General features: G+C 36.3%; 1 protein-coding gene across 4 annotated transcripts in view; it reads left to right on the top strand.

Moving 5' to 3' along the window:
• Nucleotides 1-21,286, top strand: part of HERC1 (HECT and RLD domain containing E3 ubiquitin protein ligase family member 1) — a 215,740-nt gene that overhangs the window by 63,279 nt on the left and 131,175 nt on the right. For all 4 annotated transcript variants that reach the window (XM_027123253.1, XM_027123252.1, XM_027123251.1 and 1 more), the window contains 12 exons: nucleotides 374-470; nucleotides 1,052-1,195; nucleotides 2,292-2,419; nucleotides 3,646-3,790; nucleotides 5,587-5,758; nucleotides 7,291-7,425; nucleotides 7,745-7,910; nucleotides 13,333-13,458; nucleotides 14,447-14,668; nucleotides 17,834-17,986; nucleotides 18,112-18,244; nucleotides 19,597-19,788. In XM_027123253.1, coding sequence (XP_026979054.1) covers nucleotides 374-470; nucleotides 1,052-1,195; nucleotides 2,292-2,419; nucleotides 3,646-3,790; nucleotides 5,587-5,758; nucleotides 7,291-7,425; nucleotides 7,745-7,910; nucleotides 13,333-13,458; nucleotides 14,447-14,668; nucleotides 17,834-17,986; nucleotides 18,112-18,244; nucleotides 19,597-19,788 — 1,813 coding nt within the window. The remainder of the gene's footprint in view (nucleotides 1-373; nucleotides 471-1,051; nucleotides 1,196-2,291; nucleotides 2,420-3,645; nucleotides 3,791-5,586; nucleotides 5,759-7,290; nucleotides 7,426-7,744; nucleotides 7,911-13,332; nucleotides 13,459-14,446; nucleotides 14,669-17,833; nucleotides 17,987-18,111; nucleotides 18,245-19,596; nucleotides 19,789-21,286) is intronic.

Below are 21,286 nucleotides of genomic sequence, written 5' to 3'. Positions count from 1 at the left end.
ACTCTTTGAGTAAAGAGTTGATTGGTGATATAGTATTGTTGCAGATGATTAGATTGATGTATTTGGGGCAGGGAGGAGTGGGCGAGAGAGTGCTGCTAGCCTTTACAGTCTCTGTGTGAATTAAGAAAAGTTGTCCTCTCTGGGTAGAAGTCAGAGTTTGTGGCTTGGCCAACAGAGGTTAGGCTGTATTTCAGCACTTTCTTGATCCTTTATGCAGGCAGCCTTGTCCTGGGCAAAACCTCCACAACTGTATATGGCACTTCTGGATGAATTGTGAATATCAGTATCTCTGAAGTCTCTCTGTATAGGATCAAATGTGAACTCTATGTTTTAGTATCTTGTGTTCATCAAATTCACTTTGTGTGCAATACAGGTAGTTGTTTGTGTGTCAGCTGGATACAGACATAGTGCTGCTGTCACAGAGGATGGTGAATTATACACATGGGGTGAAGGAGACTTTGGAAGATTAGGTAAGATTTTTTAAAAATTGAAGTTAGTATCACAGAAAAATAGAAATGATGATGGTTACTGAGAAGTGGTGAGACTAAATTTAATAGGCCAAAGACTGTCATTTATTTTTGTTAGTTTTAAGCTCAGAGGAAGATAATTTTATATAGAGAGTACCTAGATTCTGGTGCTGAAATTTAAGGTGTAATTAAATCTAGCAAGTATTTACTACTTTGAGCAGGCACTATAGGATTTCAGGGATAAGAAAGATATCATCCTAAAGTGATCCTGAAGTGTGTTATCTAGGAGGTAGTGAAAACAAGTCAGCGTTAACGATACTAGACAGCATTAGATAAGTGCTGTGAGAGGAGCATAATAGAATGTTCTACTGATTCAGTGAAGGGACTGGGTATCTCACGTTGGGAGCAGCCTAGAAGATTAGATGAGAAGATATTAGAAATGATTCTGTTTTGCATATTTAATTGCACTTAAAAAATTCCTCAATTCTGTTAATAACTTGTAATGTTTATTCTACCTGTGAAGTAATGGCCTAAAGAAAAAGAGCTAACATTATTTCTTTGTTGTTTTGTGTGTTTTATCCAAGGTCACGGTGACAGTAATAGCCGTAACATTCCAACGTTAGTAAAAGACATTAGCAATGTAGGAGAGGTTTCTTGTGGCAGTTCACATACTATTGCTTTATCTAAAGATGGGAGAACTGTATGGTCTTTTGGAGGAGGAGACAATGGTATGTAAAAAATTATTTATTGATAGCTTTGGCTTTTTTTCCTTGACTTTTAAAAAAATTTATTTTTCAGTTATACAAGGCTATTGTAGAAAAACTCAAATGTATATAGGTGAGCAGAAATTTTAAAAATTTAAATAAATTTTTCTTAAAAAATTTAAGAAAAATTTGCTCTAAGCATTGTTAAAATTTTGGGAGGTAAATATATATGCATTTATATAAATATGTACATATATTTCTACATAGATATTTTAAAAAACCAAAGCAGACCTATATATACCATAGTTACTGTCTTATAACTTGTTTGTTTTTATCTAACAGTATCTTATGAATATCTTTCTATGTCAAGAAACATGGCTCTACATTTTTCTTTTCAGTGGCACAAAGTATTCTTTCATATGATTGTAGCAAAACTTACAAAGAAATTTATTATTGTTGAATATCTAGATGGTTTCCAATTTTTTTCAGTATTAAAAACAATACAGTGAATGACTAAATCTTTTTCTACTTCAGTCACTCCTACCAGTGATGCGAGAATGCTCATTTCCCCATATCCCTCAACAATACTGGCTATTAAAATTAAGATAATTAAAAAAATAGTTTCACTAGTGAAAATGGTATTTAATCTGTATTTCGTCCTTAGTGAGGTTGTTGGCCATTTGTTTTTTTTCTTTGGTGATTTGCCAAGTTCTCTATTTGGTGAATTATTGAGTCTTTAAAAAAAAATTTTTAATCATTTTATGCATACACATTCTTGTATAAGGACCTGTTTATTATATCAGCAAATTTGAAGTTAGAAGTATGACCATTAAAGGGGAGAAAGACAGCAAATTAATTTTCCATATCTCTCTTAAAGTGGTTTTAATTGCTTGATATAAAAATTCAGAAAACTATTGTTTATTGGTTTCTTTCTTGTAATAAAACGATTCATTTGTTAACATCCTCTGCTGTTAGAAACTTAGAGCTTTCTAAAATGTGGACAATCTGTCAGGTTAGTGATGGAAATATTAATGATATTTATCAACATTAATAGTAAGAAAAGAATAGCATTTCTTTGAAACAAGTATATTGTTTAACTTGAATATGTTTGTTTTTATAGGCAAACTTGGCCATGGTGATACCAACAGAGTGTATAAACCTAAAGTTATTGAAGCTTTACAAGGAATGTTCATTCGGAAAGTTTGTGCTGGAAGTCAGTCTTCACTTGCTTTGACATCAACAGGGCAGGTAGGACTAAGGGATGAGCATAAAAGGTTTAGAGTATTTCAGAGGACCAGATGACTAAAAAGTGATAATTGTATTTAAATTTTGAAGTTAAAAAATACATTTTAAAGTTAATCTACTGAAATGAAATATTTTCTCCTGTTTGAAGAAGTTGAATATCTGAGAAGGAGCCAGGTTTTCTGATTGTGTGTGAGCCAGATAAACTTACTGTTAACCCCATGTTCTTTGTAGTAAGATGGTTTTAAAAAAACTTTTAGCACTAAACACTGCTTAAACCTTTAAAAATCATGAATAGTGGGGGAAAGTGAGAATAGATCTTGCTGGAACCAGTGATATGAACTAAGAAGGCAAGAAGGTGATCAAAAGAGAGGGCAAGGAGAACATTTCCAGATGGAAAATAATCTGAGAGGGTTAGGTAGGTAGGTGTTTCTGAAAGAGGGTTACTCAGTCTTAGGATACTTAGAATTGTATAATCCCTTTATAAACTTGTGATTTTCTACATGCATATTTTGACTTCCCTCTGTTTGTTTGTTGGTGATGGAGAGGGTCCAGGTATGGTGATAGACTATAATTTTGCTCCTTAAATCCATCAGCGATGACAGTGAAAAAGTGAGCTGATCACTCATTGTTTCACATGTAGTAGGAATCTATTATGTGCCAGGCAGTGGTATAAAAATGTTTCTGACATTCACATGGCAGATGAGTAGCAAAGCTGAAATTACCATATTATTTAATTATTTTTGAAAGACCGGAATGCCTTGATGTAAAAGATCTAACGCAAAACTATTTATCATTTTGTATTTAATTACGTTAGTCATTTGTTACAATGCTGGTTGCTGTCTTAAAATTTAAAACTTCTCTTTTACATCTTTCTCACTGTGAGTTTTGTGGTAGGAATCCATGAATTGAAGCCAAAAGATGCTCACTTATTTGATGTATAGCCACTGGCAAATCACAAACCTTCCTTGAAAATCACATGCTTGTTTTTTATGAGAGGGGTAATAACTTCTGCTTTGAATGATTATATAAGATAGATTCAACTTTGAATGATTATATAAGATAGATTCAAAGATTTCAACTTTGAACTGAAAGTTTCTGTAACAACAAAAAGTTATTATTTAGTATCAAACCACACTCTTATTTAATAGATTATATTTATTTCTAAACAACGTAAGTTGTTAACCTACCATCTCAGAATATTATGTGTAGTATATTTCTCTTTGTTTCAGGTCTATGCTTGGGGCTGTGGTGCTTGTCTAGGTTGTGGTTCTTCAGAAGCTACTGCACTGAGACCCAAGCTTATTGAAGAACTGGCTGCCACAAGAGTAGTTGATATTTCTATTGGAGACAGTCATTGTTTGGCTCTTTCTCATGGTAAGATCATTTGTTTTTAAAGAAATAGTATTAGGTTTTAAAGGCACTTTCAAGTTCATACCATCCTTTTTTTTCTCCCCATTTTTCTTTGCTTTTTTTTGCCTTATGCGGGCCTCTCACTGTTGTGGCCTCTCCCATTGCGGAGCACAGGCTCTGGACGCGCAGGCTCAGCGGCCATGGCTCACGGGCCTAGCTGCTCCTTGGCATGTGGGATCTTCCCGGGCCGGGGCACAAACCCATGTCCCCTGCATCGACAGGCGGACTCTCAACCACTGCGCCACCAGGGAAGCCCTCTCCCTATTTTTAACATACCAAGTTGGCTATGATTTTTAAAATTTTTAATTTATATTGGACTGTGGTTGATTTGCAATGTTGTGTTAGTTTCAGGTGTACAGCAAAGTGATTCAGTTGTACATATACATGTATCTATTCCTTTTCAAGTTCTTTCAAAACAACACAGTGAGGTAGGCAGAGGAGTACTTATCAACCCATGGAAAGACCTAGGTTGTTCTGGGCTGGGTGGAACTGGGGAAGGCGATGGGAAAGGAGTGCATATCATAAAGGACAGCCATAGTGTTGCTCTTCTGGGTAAACCAGGAATCAAATTTGGTGGTTGTCGTCATGATAGGACACACAGCACGGTCCTTGAGAGGAGAGGGAGTGAGAGATTATGTGATGGGTGGGTCACCTCACAGAAGCATGACCTCCCTTGTCATTCATCCACAGAGTTTGTTTGCTTCCTCCTGCTCAGTCATTCTCAGCCTTCCAAGTTCAGTTCAAATAGAATTACCTTATGATCTGGCAATTCCACTCTGGGTATATACCGAAAAGAACCGAAAACAGAGGCTCAAACAGATAATTGTACACCAATGTTCATAGCAGTGTTATTCACCAGAGGGTGGAAACAACTCAAGTTTCCACCAAAAGACGAATGGATAAATAAAATGGGGGTATATCCATAGAGTGGAATATTATTCAGCCTTATAAAGGAATGAAATACTGATCTATGCTACAACGTGCATGAATCTTGAAGACATTGCGCTGAGTGAAATGAAAGAACAAATATCATGTGATTCCACTTATATGAGGTATCTAGAGTAGGCAAGTTCATAGAGACAGAGCAGAGTAGAGGTTAACAGGCACTGGGAGGAAGCGGGGATGGGGAGATAACTGCTTAATGGGTACAGGGTTTCTGCTTGGGATGATGAGAAGTTTCTGGAGATGGATAGTAGTGATGCTTGCACAGCACTGTGAATGGATTTAATGTCTCTGAATTGTGCACTTAAAAATGATTAAAATGTGTTTTATGTTATGCGTATTTTACTGCAGTTAAAAATAAGTGAATGAATGATTGGTTGGATGGATGAGCAGATGGATGGATGAATAAATGAATGAATAAGAAAACTAGTTCAGTTCAGGGCTCATGGCCTACAGAAAGCTTTCCTGGATCCAGCCTGATTGGAACAGCCTGGGACATACTGTACTCTGATTATTAGTGCACTTGGCTGTCTCCACACTAAGCTGTGAGCTCCTGGAGAATATGGACCATGCTCTGTTCCACTTCATATCTCTGACTCTAACTAAAGGCCTGGCACATTGTGACAATTTGATAATTCTGTTTTAAATTAATGAATCTGAAAACATGGTGTGTTTGAAATGCATATTGTAGGTTTTAAATAAATGAAACAGGTATCACCTACAAAAAAAAAATAAAGAAATAGTATTAAATATTACCTTCCATAAATATTTTACATTGAAATTTGGCTTTTCTTTTGTTCTTTATGTTTTGTTTTTAGATAATGAAGTTTATGCCTGGGGCAATAACTCAATGGGGCAGTGTGGGCAAGGAAATTCCACAGGTCCTATTACTAAACCAAAGAAAGTGAGTGGCTTAGATGGCATAGCTATTCAACAGATCTCCGCTGGAACATCACATAGTCTGGCATGGACTGCTCTTCCTAGGGACAGGTAAATGTGCTCATGTTTAAAATTTCTTGTGTTTTAGGGCTTCCCTGGTGGCGCAGTGGTTAAGAATCCGCCTGCCAATGCAGGGGACACGGGTTCGAGCCCTGGTCTGGGAAGATCCCACATGCCGCGGAGCAACTAAGCCCGTGCGCCACAACTACTGAGCTTGAGCTCTAGAGCCCACGTGCCACAGCTACTGAAGCCCGCGTGCCTAGAGCCCGTGCTCCGCAACAAGAGAAGCCACTGCAATGAGAAGCCTGTGCGCTGCAACTAGAGAAAGCCTGCGTGCAGCAACGAAGACCCAAAGCAGCCAAAAATAAAATAAATAAATTTATTTAAAAAAAAATTTCTTGTGTTTTATTAACAGCAGAAACACTAATAAAAGCAGAAATAATTGTACTTTGTTCATAAAATACCCTCTGACTATTTCTAGTATTGATTTTTTTACTGTCATAGACATGCCATCTAGATTTCTTTCAATTTGAATGTTGAGGTTAGATATGTTTCATAAGCAAGAAGTTATACCCGTATATTAAGACACTGTCTTAATTTAAGTGTCTTTTAAACATTTTGAATTCCTACTCTGTCTCCAGATACTGATCTTAAATATTGTGGCCACGTATCAAGAGGAAGTTAAATTAAAATAATCAAAATCAGAACTAGGCTTTATTGCTTTTTAACAGTTAATTAGCTTCCATGCCCTTTATCTGGTTGTTTTTTTGAAAAGAAGCAGTGGCCATACTTTTAAATAAAGGAAGTTACTTTTTGCAGAAAGTTAGCTTTTTCCTAATGTGATAACCATATCTTATTTAGATAATCAGGTAGGTAATTTTTAGCCAATATTTGAAGATGGAATTTTAAGAAATTTGAGGTTATTTCAGCTATTTTCAGATGTATATGGGCTAATTAATAACTTAGAATGTATTATATTTGTATTCTAGACCTTTGATTCAGATGGGGTTTATTATATCATTCTAACCAATTTAAAACATTTATAGGTAATTACCCTCCAAAACAAAACCGAAAATATAATAAATTGAATATAAATAATTTGCTGTTAGTATTAAATCTGCAACTTCTCACCTTATATGTAGAAAATTGGTTCCCAAGATCTTGAAACTTTTCACAAGAGGTTTCAAGAGGTTTTCTTTTAGTAGATTTCAGTATATCACTTTACAGAGTCAGGCTATTTTTTTTAATATGAACTATACATCTTATAGGCCCTAAGAACCAGAAGGGTCTATAGTAGATCATGTGGCTCAGCCCTCTGACTTCAGGTGAATGAATAGCCAGACCTTGCAAAATAAGTAGTGGTTATGTATTTTCTTCTTGAAGAATTCTAGAGATAGCAAATTCTTGGTTTTCCTCAGTTGCATTTTTTAAATGAAGGGTTTTATCACCTTTATAATCAGAAAGGTCTTCTGTATATCTTGTTAACATCTTTCAACTTTAATAATGGTTTAATTTTTGCTTTTGATCATATGTGAAAATTTCATGTTAAGGATTTTTCATGATTTTCATGTGCTTCCTTCTAGACAAGTTGTTGCCTGGCACCGACCTTATTGTGTAGATCTTGAAGAGAGTACCTTCTCGCACCTTCGTTCATTTCTTGAGAGATACTGTGATAAAATAAACAGTGAGATTCCCCCGCTCCCTTTCCCTTCATCAAGGTATGTTATATATATGTGTATTTGTGTGTGTGCGCACATGTGCACACACATCTATTAATTACTCATTTTGAATTTTGAGTTATTCACTTTATCCCTCAATTATATGAAACTTCTTTATAATCTAAAAAGAGAGCTAAACTTAGGTACTTACTGATAATAACCTTTAGAAAAATTTATCCATAATGTCATGAATCGTGTTTTTAAACTTACTGTTAGTTATAATTTGAGAAAAATTTTAAAGAGAAAAAAATGTTATCCAAACTAGATAGCATGTGCTCTTTTATATTCCAGAAGTTCATAGCAGTTTATTTGGTTTCAGGGAACACCACAATTTCCTCAAGCTGTGCCTGAAGCTGCTTTCAAATCACCTTGCTCTTGCGCTTGCGGGAGGGGTAGCTACCAGCATTCTTGGGAGACAGGGAGGTCCGCTTCGAAATTTACTCTTCAGACTGATGGACTCAACTGTCCCAGATGAAATCCAAGAGGTGAGAGTATAGGACTTGTAAATCTGTAGCTCAGCCACATCTCTCCCTGAGGTTGTAGCTCACAAATTCAGCTATGTATTGGAAAACTTCAATTGGATGTTCTTTCCGTTACTCCTGTTTTCTTGGTGGGAGTAAATTTTTTGGTGAACTTGTCCTTTAAGACAAAGGTCAGATGTCGCCTCTGAGAAACCTTTCATCCCCTGCTCTCCTGCCAGGTTTGGTTTCTCTCATGTATGTTCTCATCACATCACATTGTTTTGTAATTGTCTACTTACAACTGTGTCTGTCTTTTCTACCAGAAGATGAATTTCTGAGCACAAAGACCCAATTTTATTTTATTTTTATTGTGGTAAAATTCACATAACATAAAAGTTGCCATCTTAACCATTTTTAAATGTGTAGTTCAGTGGTATTAAATACATTTATACTATTGTACAACCATTACCACCATTTATCTCCATAACTCTTTTCATCATACAAAATTGAAATTCTGTACCCATTAAATAATAACTCCCTATTCTCCCCTCCCTTCAGCCCCTAGCAACAACCATTCTTTCTTTCTCTATGATTTTGATACTCTAAGTATGTCGTACAAGTGGAATCATACACTGTCTTTTTGTCACTGGCTTATTTCACTTAGCATAATGTTGTCAACGTTTATCCATGGTAAGTAGCATATGTCAGAATTTCCTTCTTTTTTAAGGCTGAATAATCTTTTGTTATTTGTATATATTAAATTTTTGCTCATCTGTCATTTTTATGACCTTGGATTAAGCAGTGGTTTCTTAGATATGATACCCAAAGCACAAGCAACCAAAGAAAAAAGATAAATTAGACTCCATCAAAATTAAAAACATTTTTATGGTGGTGCTGGAGAGGGGGCGCTGAGCTGTTGGGTGTGAAGAGTAACAGAACAGACTGTATTTGCACTTGAAACTGCTGCTCAAGTTCAGATCAGGCAAGGAACAAACCTTGAAACAACCAACAAGACCAAAGAAGAGTACACTTAAGTTGAAGACACGACATTGATCCGAAACAAGAAGTTTGTGCCTACTTAGCAGCTTTGAAAGAGCACTTCCCAATGCTGCTAGTAGTCTTTGTTTAAAAAAAAAAAAATTAAAAACATTTTTGCTTCAAAGGGCATTATCAAGAAAATGAAAATACAACTCACAGAATGGGAGAAATATTTGTAAATCATATGTCTCATAAGATTCTAGTTTACGGAATGTATAAAGGATCCTTACAGTTCAACAATAAAAAAGACAAATAACCCAATCAGAAAATGAGTCAAGAATCTGAGTAGACATATCTCCAAAGAAGATAGACATAAGGCCACTAAGCACATGAAAAAATGTTCATCATTGGGCATAAAGGAAATGCAAATTAAAATCACAGTGAGATACTGCTTCACGCCCACTAAATGGCTATAATCAAAAAGACTGGTAATAGCAAGCATTGGTGAAGATGTAGAGAAATTGGAACCCTCATGCATTGCTAATGGGAATGTAAAATGGTACAGCCACTTTGGAAAACAGGTAGTTCTGTACATAGTTAAACATAGAGTTACCACATACTGCAGCAGTTCCACACCTAGGTCTATATCCAAGAGAATATAAAACATATGTCCACACAAAAACTTATACATGAATGTTCATAACAGTATTATTCATTGTAGCCAAAAAGTGGAAACAAACAAATGTCTGTCAACTGGTGAAGGGATGAACAAAATGTGGTATGTCCATACAATGTAATATTATTCAGCCATAAGAGGGAATGAAGTACTGCTGTACAAGCTACAACATGAGTGAACCTTGTAAACATTATGCTAAGTGAAAGAAGCCAGACACAAAAGGTCACATACTGTATGATTCCGTATATATGAAATGTGCAGAGTAGGTAAATCCATAGAGACACAAAGTAGATTAATTGGCTGTCAGGGGTTTTGGGGGAGGGAGAGTTGGGAAATGACTGCTAATGGGCACAGGTTTCTTTTTGGGGTGATGAAAATGTCCTAAAATTAGTGGTGATGGTTGCACAACTCTGTGAATATACTAAAACCCACTGAATTTTCTGCTTTCAAAAGGTAAATTTTATGATGTGTCAATTAAAAAAAAAAAAGCAAAAAAGATACAGTGATTTTCCAACTAGAGGGACATATCCCTGGGATGTAGGTAGAAGGAATATTAACCTGGTGGTGAATGGGAACTTTGAGGATTACATTTTACCAGGAATAAGGTAGTACAATATTTTTTTTTTTTTTTTTTTTGTGGTACGCGGGCCTCTCACTGTTGTGGCCTCTCCCGCTGCGGAGCACAGGCTCCGGACACGCAGGCTCAGCGGCCACGGCTCACGGGCCCAGCCGCTCCACGGCATGTGAGATCCTCCCAGATCCCCTGCATTGGCAGGCAGACTCTCAACCACTGTGCCACAAGGGAAGCCCCGGTAGTATAATATTTTTGAAAGGTTGAAAAGTATTGGACTAAAATAACGGAAGTAAACTTTAAAAAAAACTATTTTTATAATTGTTTATTCATTCCTTGAGTGTTCTTTGTAGCCACTCCTTAGGAGAATCCTTTGGAGGTGGATTCTCCCAGGATGTGTACAGGGCTCTTTCTGTTCCTCTTTCTTTATCCCTGAAACTTCTGGTAATTCATCTGTTTGCAGCAATCAGTGCTGCTGCTGTTTTTTTTGTGTGTTTCTTCCTTTTTTGACACTTTATTTTGAAGCAGTTGTAGACTTAAGGAAAAGTTGCATAAGTAATAGAGTTTTCACATATGTCTCAACCAGCTTCCCCTAATGCTGATGTCTTGTATAATTACAGTACAATTATCAAAACCAAGAAATCAACATTGGTTTAATACTATTAATTAAACTAAACACCTTATTAGAAATTTTATCAGTTTTTTGCTTATGTCCTTGTTCTTTTGCAGGATCCTATTCAGGATCCCATATTACATTTAATTGGACACTTTATGGATACTGGTCAGTTATTTTATTGAATATCTCTGTTATTTTTCATGATTGCTTTTGGCAAGAATACCACAGAAATGATGTACCCTCAGTACATCATATCATGTGGTTCATGATACTGATGTGTCTTATTACTGGAGATTTTGACCTTGATCACTTGGTTAAGGTGGTGTCTGCTGGATTTCTGCATACATCAGTAACTTCTGAGAGAGGGTAGGTAGAAAATAATACTCTTTGAGAATATACTCACACTTAAATAGTTTGAGAATTGAATATCTTCATGAATAGTTGAGGCATAGTATTCTAAATTGTAAATATTTTCTCATAAGAATTGTGAAGTCATCTTCTAGCTTTCAGGTTGTTACTCAGAAAATCAACACTATTCAAATTTTTGATCCTTTTATGGAAATCTTTTTCTCTCTGGATTCTGTAGCAAGTTCTACTTGTCCTCTCTGTTTTCATATTTTAAAACGATATGAACTGATGTGGGTCTGATTTTATCCATTTTCGTGTATATTGGGGTAGACTCTTAATTTGGAAACTCATAGCCTTCAGTGTTAAGAAATTAGCTTGAAGTGTATTGTTATTTTCTCCTTATTTTCTGTGTTTTCTCTCTGTCTCTGGAACTCATTATCGGGATAATAGATCTCCTGGACCAGTCCTCTGTGTCTGATTTTTTTTAATGTCTAATTTTTTAAAAATTAATTTATTTATTTTTGGCTGCGTTGGGTCTTCGTTGCTGCGTGTGGGCTTTCTCTAGTTGCGGTGAGCGGGGGCTGCTCTTTGTTGCGGTGCGTGGGCTTCACATTACGGTGGGTTCTCTTGTTGCGAAGCACTGGGCTCTAGGCACGCAGGCTTCAGTAGCTGTGGCTCTCAGGCTCTAGAGTGTGGGCTTCAGTAGTTGTGGCGCATGGGCTTAGTTGCTCCGCGGCATGTGGGATCTTCCCGGACCAGGGCTTGAACCCATGTCGCCTGCATTGGCAGGCGGATTCTTAAGCACTGCGCCATCACGAAAGTCCCCAGTCCTCTTAATTTTCTTATGTTTTCTTTCCTGTTTTCCATCTTTTCTCCCCTCTACCTTATGAGAAATTTAATTTTTATATTCTTACCCCCCTGTTGAGGTTTTTATGTCATATTTTAACTTATAAGAGCTCTTTTCTTAATCATTGAGTGTTTCTTTTTTTCTAATTCAGCATCCTTATTTTAGTGATAAGGAAGCTATGACCCAGAGAAGTTACGGGGCCTAAGATAATACAGCTATTTTTTACGCTGTTTCTGATACCTGGACCTTTGTTTGGCCAAGGCCTGCTCATTTTTCAATTTTTAACCTAAAGGCCCAATCCTCAGGGAGACCTCCATGATGAACCCATAGACCATGTTAATTGCCTTTATGTATGGCTGCTCACTCAAGTTTGCATTTCTTTTTACTTTGTCCATGTGACTCCTTTCACACGTAGAATTACTTACTCAGAATCTCTTTTTCCTACTAGACTGTATGCTTATGAAAGCAGGGCTTTTATCTGTCTTGTTCATTTCTACATCCCCAGCACTTTGTAAACAGCTTTACCAGGCTCAGCACTATAGACTCAACACTAAATATTTATTGCATAATGACTAGTTACTTAGTGGCAAAACAAAAATATGTATTCTTTTTTTTTTTTAAGTCTTTATTGAATTTGTTACAGTATTGCTTCTGTTTTATGTTTTGGTTTTTTGGCCGTGAGGCATGTGGGATCTTAGCTCCCCGACCAGGGATCAAACCCGCACCCCCTGCATTGGAAGGCAAAGTCTTAACCACTGGACTGCCAGGGAAATCCCCAAGATATATATTCTAAGTCTTCTTTTTTTAAAAAAAATTTTATGCATGAATTTTTTAAAAGGATTTATTATTTATTTATTTTATTTTTGTCTGTCTCGGGTCTTAGTTGCAGCACACAGAATCTTCGTTGAGGTATGCGGGATCTTTCATTGCGGCACATGGGCTCCTCATTGCAGCACACAGGCTACTCTCTAGTTGTGGTGTGCAGGCTTCAGGGCACATGGGCTCTGTAGTTGTGGCGTGCAGGTTCCAGAACATGTAGGCTCTGTAGTTTGCAGCACACAGGCTCTCTAGTTGAGGCACATGAGCTCAGTAGTTGTGGCACGTGGGCTTAGTTGCCCTGCAGCATGGGGGATCTTAGTTCCCTGACCAGGGATCGAACCACGTCCCCTGCATTGTAAGGCAGATTCTTTACAACCGGATCACCAGGGAAGTCCTTCTAAGTCTTCTTAAAGACATCTAAAGAAGGACTTGGCGTGCTTTCTTTTATTCATATACCTCCTTCTTTAGACTTCCATGATCCACCTTCTTTAGACGTCTTTGCTCTTAATAGTCAGTGGATTTATTTTTATGTTTTTCTATTAAAAAGATAAGAACCAGGCCAAATAAATCTGCTTTTCTTTTTTATATTAGGTGGTAATTGAAACTCTGTCAGTGGGAGCAACCATGCTGTTACCTCCATTACGAGAACGTATGGAATTACTTCATTCTCTTTTACCCCAAGGACCTGATAGATGGGAAAGCTTGTCTAAAGGACAGGTGAGCCTTTGCATGGTATCTAAGTAAACCAGTACTATATTACAAAAAAAAAAAAAAAAAAAAAAAAGATAGACTGAGAGGGAAATAAAGCTAATCGATTGCCATGTGTTCAGGGAATAATACTTAACTTGATGAGTCTGGTAAATCCTAGTATTTAATGTTTTTTGCTGGAAGAGTTCCCAGATTTTTAATGAAAGTGAAGCAAGTGATAACTCATTAAATGATTTGGGGCTAATTATTAAAATTATGTCTAATTTTTCCAGTGTTGCTCACACTGTCAAACCAGAGATCTTTTAGTTTATTTGTAGTATTCTGAGTTGAAATCAAGGGCATGTGCTGCTGTTGGTTCCATGCCCAGAACTTTGAAATAGCTTACATAAAAAGTAAAAGATGACTGTTGTGAAAAAGTACTTGATGATATGAGTATGCTTCTTCTTTCCATTTTTATTATCTTATGTACGTTAAAATAAGTACATTTTGTTCAACCAAGTAGAACAATCAAGTGTCAAGTTATAGATTTGAGGGAAAAATCTGGCAGTATAATAGCCACAGATGCTTTCCAATGAGTATTTGGTATTAGTTTAGATTTCAAGTGATTTATTTTAAACATTAGAATAAATAGTTTCATGGGTAGTTCTGTAGAAGAATGTATAGTGTAATTTATCTGTTGACATTGCCTACTCCTCTTACTTATAGTGCTAAAATCATTATGTAGAGTGTGCCATTTTAGCTTAAGAGTTTCAGGTAGTAAAGGATGTAATAAAACACTGTAAGTTGCAATTTCTCAAAAGGTATTAGTGGGATAGCTTTTTAAAAAATTATAGACTTCCTAAAAGATTATTGTTCATTAGGATATTAAGTGAATTAGTTAGCATCATTAGTATATATTCCCCCCCCCCCACCGCGGGATCCTTTTTTTACTTTTGTAGTGCATTTTAAGCTAATTATTATTTGTTCCTATTTCATCGATGGAAATATTTTTCTTTAGAGAATGCAACTGGATATTATTCTAACAAGTTTGCAAGATCATACCCATGTAGCCTCCTTACTTGGCTATAGCTCACCCTCCGATGCTGCTGACCTCTCTTCTGTATGTACTGGCTATGGAAACCTGTCGGATCAACCTTATGGCACTCAGAGCTGCCATCCAGACACCCATCTGGCTGAAATTTTGATGAAGACTCTCTTAAGAAATTTAGGATTTTATACGGTAAGTTGCTCTTTTTTTGTCGTTAAAAAGAATAAATAAATAAAACTTGGGTTGGTTTTGTTTTGTTTTGTTTTGTTTTTGGAGGGGGTAGGGATCACTTTAGGTCAAGGTATTTTGACATTTAAACGCTTATGAAATAAGTAAAACTAAACTCCACTCTCTGAAAGGGGAGAGATATGTCAGATCTTCTGAAATATTGTGGGTGCCAAATGACTTGTAGTTGAGAGTTCCAAAGAGATTTGTTTTGGAATTTTACCAATTTTTTTCTGATATTAATGTACAAGAATAAACAGGTAAAAATATTCAACAACATTTTGCAAGAGAAGAAGAATGAGGAAAGGATTAACCTTACCAGATGTAATCTTATAATTAAACAATGTGGTTTAAATTGTTTAAAAATAGGCTGGTCAATTAATTAAAATTATTATTTTATTAAATTATTAAAAATAGCTGGTCAATAGGAGAGAAGACAATGGACAGTATAGCCTTCTCTGTATTAGGATGCCCTTAGGTCTTCCTCCCTGGTGTTTCTTAGATCCGTCACTTTTTTTCTTTCCATTTTTATGGGTTCTAATCCATGCCATCACGACCTAATGGTAATAGCAGTGTTATAGCTGTTGCCACTGTTGCTGGTCTCCTCTCAGCATCCTACTGCTAGAATAACCTTGTTGTATTAAATAACCTCATTTTATTAAATCAGAACTTTTTCAGACCCTTCATCATTTGGCTTACACACCACACTCATCTGAACTCATGCGTGGCACACCTATTTCCTCCTCTCTCTTCTTGTCTACCAATCTATCACTTCTTTAACACTTGACTGTTCTTGGAAGCCTTGCTCAAATAACCTTTTCTAACCATGTAATTATAACTGCATACCTCTCATCAGTTTTTAGAGTCAAAGTGTACTATGTGACTTAACTTTGAATAGTTTGTGTATCATTTCATATTGTCTCCTGCTCTTCAGGGTCAGGTCTGTATATTCTTTTTCTTCTGTACAAGTCTTAGTGTTCTGTTCTGCCCAACTTAAAAGGTTGTTGACTAAGTCAGTGACAGTTGTTCCTATAGAATTATTTTCTTTCAGATTTAAGGATGTAAATTTGAGCTGATGTTTGGCTGCAAATGGAATGGGAACAATGTTACAGTGTATCCATTTGGTATTAACTGAAATTTTTTCCCAAAGTTGTATTAAAGTAGTGCCTTTTTTATGCCAGTAGGGCTGAGGTAGATGTGTATATTATATGGAAATGGAAATAAAATACTAACTGCTTTTAGGCTGAAAATCATAAATTTTTGTTTCTTTCTGATGTAATTTAACCAAATTTGTCATGTTCTAAGATTTTAAAATAATGGTGCTGGTCTTAGTCTGTTTGGGTTGCTGTAATAGAATACCACAGAGTGGGCCGGCTTATCTACAACACAGATTTATTTCTCACAGTTATGGAGACGGAAGTCCAAGATCAAGGAGGCAGCAGATTTGGTGGTGCCTGCTTCTTGATTCATAGACAGCCGTCTTCTTGCTGTGTCCTCACACAAGGGAACTCTCTGTTGTCTCTTTTGTAAGGTCACTAATCCCATTCACGAGAGTTCTGCCCTCATGACTTAATCACCTCCCAGAGGCCCCACCTTCAAATACCACCACATTGGGTTCAACATAAGAATTTTGAAGGGACACAAACATTCATTCAGTCTCTAGCAGTGCTAATTTGGCTGCTTATAAAGGTGCTTATATAGGAAGGGCCTTAAAATGTTCTGTGACTCTGTCTTGCATATTTATAAACAAAGACCATATTTTATGCATAAAGATGTTCATCACATCATTATTATAAGAAAGAAAAGTTGGAAACAACTGAAATATCTAAAAGTTGGGGAATGGTTTAAGTACATTATGATATATATACTCAGTGGAATATTATGTCTCAAATTTTATGTACACATGGCTTATGAAAACATGTAAAATATCTGTGGATCTGTTAGAAAAGAGAAGACTAAAAATAGAATATGCAGTATTATGAAAAAAAGGAAAAGTCACAAAAAAAAATCAGGAAAGAAATACACAAAAAATATTAGATACGGTGGTTGACTAAATGGTGATTTAAAGTTTTTTTTTTTTTTTTTTTTTTAACGGTACGCGGGCCTCTCACTGTTGTGGCCTCTCCTGCCGCGGAGCACAGGCTTTGGACGCGTAGGCCCAGCGGCCATGGCCCACGGGCTCAGCCGCTCTGTGGCATGTGGGATCCTCCCGGACCGGGGCACGAACCCGTGTCCCCTGCATTGGCAGGTGGTCTCTCAACCACTGCGCCACCAGGGAAGCCCTAAAGTTTTTTAAAATACAGTTTTGGTATTTTCTAAATTTGTTACACTATTTCTGTTTTAAAAAAATATTTTTAACTTGAAATAACTTAAAACTCCCACAAGAATTACAGGAAACTTTCAAAGAACTCTCCTGTACGCTTCAGCCAAATTTGCCTTTCCTTGTTTCCTTTCTTCCATCCATCATTTGAGAGTAAACTGCAGATGTCATACTGGCTATTCCTAAGCACTTATATTCTTAAGAATTAGGACATTCTCTTACATAACAACAGAACAATTATTGAATTCAGGAAATTTAACATTGACACAGAACCATTGTATAATATAGAGTCCATACTCAAATTTCTACAGTTATCCCAGTAATGTCCTTTATGGCACCCTCCCCCTGCCCCCCAAATCCAGGATCATACATTGTATTTAGTTGTCATGTTTCTTTAGGCCACTTACTTCTTTTATAATCAGAAATAAATTTAATTTCTAAGAATTGTGTTCTTAGAAATTCAAATATGTGAAAACAAAACCTTTACATAGGAGGTCAGGAAAGCAATAGTATTAAAATGTTGAAATGTGTTGTCTTTGGGTATTGTTTTCCTTTTTCTTGTTTTCCGCATTTTCAAAGTTTTTGTGGTGAAACCACAAAAGTTTTTGTGGTGAAACTTTTTAATGGAAAAACAAATTGAGATTGCTTGATAAGTCTTACCACCTTATAGCTAATGACAGCATAGCAAAGATTTAAAGATTAATAATGGGAGAAAGGAGACAGTGCCTTCTTAAATCAGAATCATTTATGGTAGGACATTAATTTCACTTTCAAACACTTCAAATATAATCTTAATTTATGTATCATTTTAGGATCAAGCATTTGGGGAGCTAGAAAAGAATAGTGATAAATTTCTACTTGGAACATCGTCTTCAGAGAACAGTCAGCCTGCTCATCTTCATGAACTACTATGTTCACTGCAGAAACAGCTGCTGGCATTTTGCCATATCAATAACATTAGTGAGGTATGTGATTCTTTGCCTTTTATGGTCTTTTCTCAGGGACCTTGAAACTCAGATATTTGGGTAAGCCATGATATTTTTCTACCTTGAATCTTCCAAAGTAGTAATTTAGGAACTTTTTTCCTCAGAACTCAAGCAGTGTGGCATTGCTTCATAAACATCTTCAGCTCTTGTTGCCTCATGCCACAGATATTTATTCACGTTCTGCAAATTTGCTCAAAGAAAGTCCTTGGAATGGCAGCGTTGGAGAAAAATTAAGAGGTGTGTTTGGTACTGGGTTTCATATTTAATCAGTGGTTGTAAAGCAAGAGTTCTTGGCCTTTCCAAAGCTTTAAGAGGGCCGGAAACCTCTGAGTGGAATAGGAATGACGTTGAATCTCCTTTGTTATCGAAGATCCCTTTGATCTTGGTTTTGGGGTGATGGCAACAGTGATTGATCTAATTAATCTTAAAAGACGCTAATTGGTGTGACAGAGGTCTAATTTAAAGGAATTAGATGATATATACTCAAAAAGATTAATATTAAATGGCATAAAGTGAGATTTTCATCTATTTCTTTACTTTTCTTTAGCATTTACCATCTCTGTCTTGAAATGCTTTCTTTTCTCTGGTCTTCTGTGTAGCCACAATCCTGTATTTACACATCTCTCTTTGCCCACTCTTTTTCAGTCTGTTCCTGTAAGCTCCTCTTTTTGGGGCATGCCCTTTAATGTTTAGGATCTTCTGAATTTTGCCCTCAACCCTCTTTTCTCTGAGAATGATCTTATCTGGTCCTGTTGTCTTTAACCGCCATGTGTATGTTGACTGCCATATATGCATCTAGCTGAGAACTCCTTTTTTACACAAGAGCTTTTCTCTAGTTACCTACTAGGTGCCTTTTCTTGATTATTCCAAAGATAGGTAAAATTTGGTAAGTCTGTCCAAAAGCAACTTATTTTTGAAGTTTCCTCACTGAACAAAGAAATAAATAAACTGAGAAACTAAAACCATTGCTTACTAGACACTTGCATTTTGTTGTTCCACAGGCGTCTAAAATTTAATTTGTTCAAATTGAGCTCATCTCTGAATAGTCTTCTTGCCCCCAAATACAATAAAATATTGACACAGAATTGATTAAAAACCAATACAGATAATTAAAAAAACCAGATGTTTTGAGGTGATTTTAATTTAAAAAAAGTAAATTTGGTTTAAAAAACATAAAAGACTTCCTACAGTAGAATGTAAGCACCATGAGGGCAGGAATTTTTAGTTCTTTGTTCACAGCTGTACACCTTTCACCTATAATAGTGCCTGATATGTTGTATGTGTTCAATAAATACTTCTTGAGTAAATCTGAAAATGAGAATAAATTTGTGAATGAGAAATTCGTAATGCATTTTAAGGGAAGCAGCTATAATCCTTTGAATTTGTTGGCACAAGGATATTTGTGCTTTCCCATAAAGTGTCTGTTGGTGACACTTTCTGAAAGTGAGTAAATACTAACCCAACCCTAGCTACCAGAGAGTTATATAATAATTCAACGAAGAGTTCTAGGGAAAAATAGTATTTATTAGGTTTTTTTTTTAAGTTTGTTTGAAACAATTGATGCCTGTTAAATTTCTTACCCTTCATAGATGTGATATACGTCTCAGCTGCAGGCAGTATGCTCTGCCAGATTGTTAACTCCCTACTGTTACTCCCAGTGTCGGTGGCTCGGCCTTTATTGAGTTACCTCCTCGACTTGTTGCCACCTCTTGATTGCCTTAATAGACTCCTGCCAGCGGCCACTCTTTTAGAAGACCAAGAGTTACAGTGGCCTCTTCATGGTAAGTAAAGATAATAAAGGAGCAAATAATGCTCTTGAGAAAAGTTGTTTCTCTTGCATGCATCAGGTAAATCATATCTGACACTTGGTTGTTTAATGTACTCAGAAGATAAAGTTGTTACTGTCTAAGAGCTTATAGTGTGAAGTGGGCAACTGAGATGGGAAAATTTAAGAAAGTTGCATATATATAAGTGTCACGAATAAAGTCTATCCGATCATCAGGTTTGAAATATATTTCATTGATTCCAAGACATGCTTTTCTTCAAATTTTGACATGGCTTAATTTGGATACATCTTACAGTGGATGATAGGAGGCATTGTTTCATAAATCAGTCAACAGCATAATGACACGTTTTACAGTCAATGAATTGATTTGTTTTATTTCTTAAATGCAAACGTTTTTAGTTTTAAATCTCTATTCAACAGTAAAATATTTTGTATTTTGGTTGGATATGTAGTAGATAACTGAATGTAAAAGATGGAAATTGGAAACCTATCTTTCTGTGTTTTTCTTTTTAGGTACTTTATAGGAAATAGCATTTTGATTTTAGATGTAATATGTGAATTCACTCTTAATTTATAAAATGTTGATGATTTTATTCCATTGAATATATCTTAAAATATCATGTCTAGAAAGCATCAATGTATTTTTCCATTGAAGTCTGTCTATCCTAAGGCTATCAAAGGAGTTTCATTACTGAAATCTTAAAAACCTTTCGAGTTTAAATGAGGTCACATGTTTTATGGAAAGAATCCTGGTCTAAGGCATAAAAAGATTTAGATTTTAGTATTGGCTCTATTGGCTCTATGATCTTGGGCAAGTCACTTATTTGAAGGCTTGGTTCCTTCTCCTGGAGAGATTGGGATTGGACAGAATACTTTGAGGGTCCGTCTTATATCCCATTGTTCTGTGACAACTGGATTTAGATGAAGTCAAGTGTTAAGGTTACAGCTGTATCAGGATATTGATTAGGCTTTATATGGGGCCATTCCAGGTTTACTCTTGTTTTTCTAAAGCATCTCAGAATTTGCTAAGACTTACTCTATTTGTATTAGGCGAGGAAGGTGTCATTTTATTTTGGATTTTTGCATCTGTGTTCATAACTGATTTTTTCCCATGATTTTCCTTTATCATGCTATTCTTGTGTCATTTTTACGACCACAATTATACTAACCTCATAACATCAGTTTGGAATCTTCCTTTTTTTCCCTTTTCTCTGAAATAATGTGTGTAATTTAGGAGTTATCTCTTCTTGAAGGTTTATAAGAGTTTATAAAAACTATCTGGCCTGGGCTTCCCTGGTGGCGCAGTGGTTGAGAGTCCGCCTGTCGTTGCAGGGGACACGGGTTCATGCCTCGGTCCGGGAAGATCCCACATGCCGCGGAGCGGCTGGGCCCGTGAGCCATGGCCGCTGAGCCTGCGCGTCCGGAGCCTGTGCTCCGCAATGGGAAAGGCCACAACAGTGAGAGGCCTGCGTACCGCAAAAAAAAAAAAAAAA

This window comes from Aethalodelphis obliquidens, unplaced genomic scaffold (assembly GCF_003676395.1).
Source record: "Aethalodelphis obliquidens isolate GAN/ISIS:26980383/991018 unplaced genomic scaffold, ASM367639v1 scaffold26, whole genome shotgun sequence".
Taxonomy (NCBI): Eukaryota; Metazoa; Chordata; class Mammalia; order Artiodactyla; family Delphinidae; genus Aethalodelphis; species Aethalodelphis obliquidens.
This window is presented reverse-complemented; position numbering and strand designations above follow the sequence as displayed.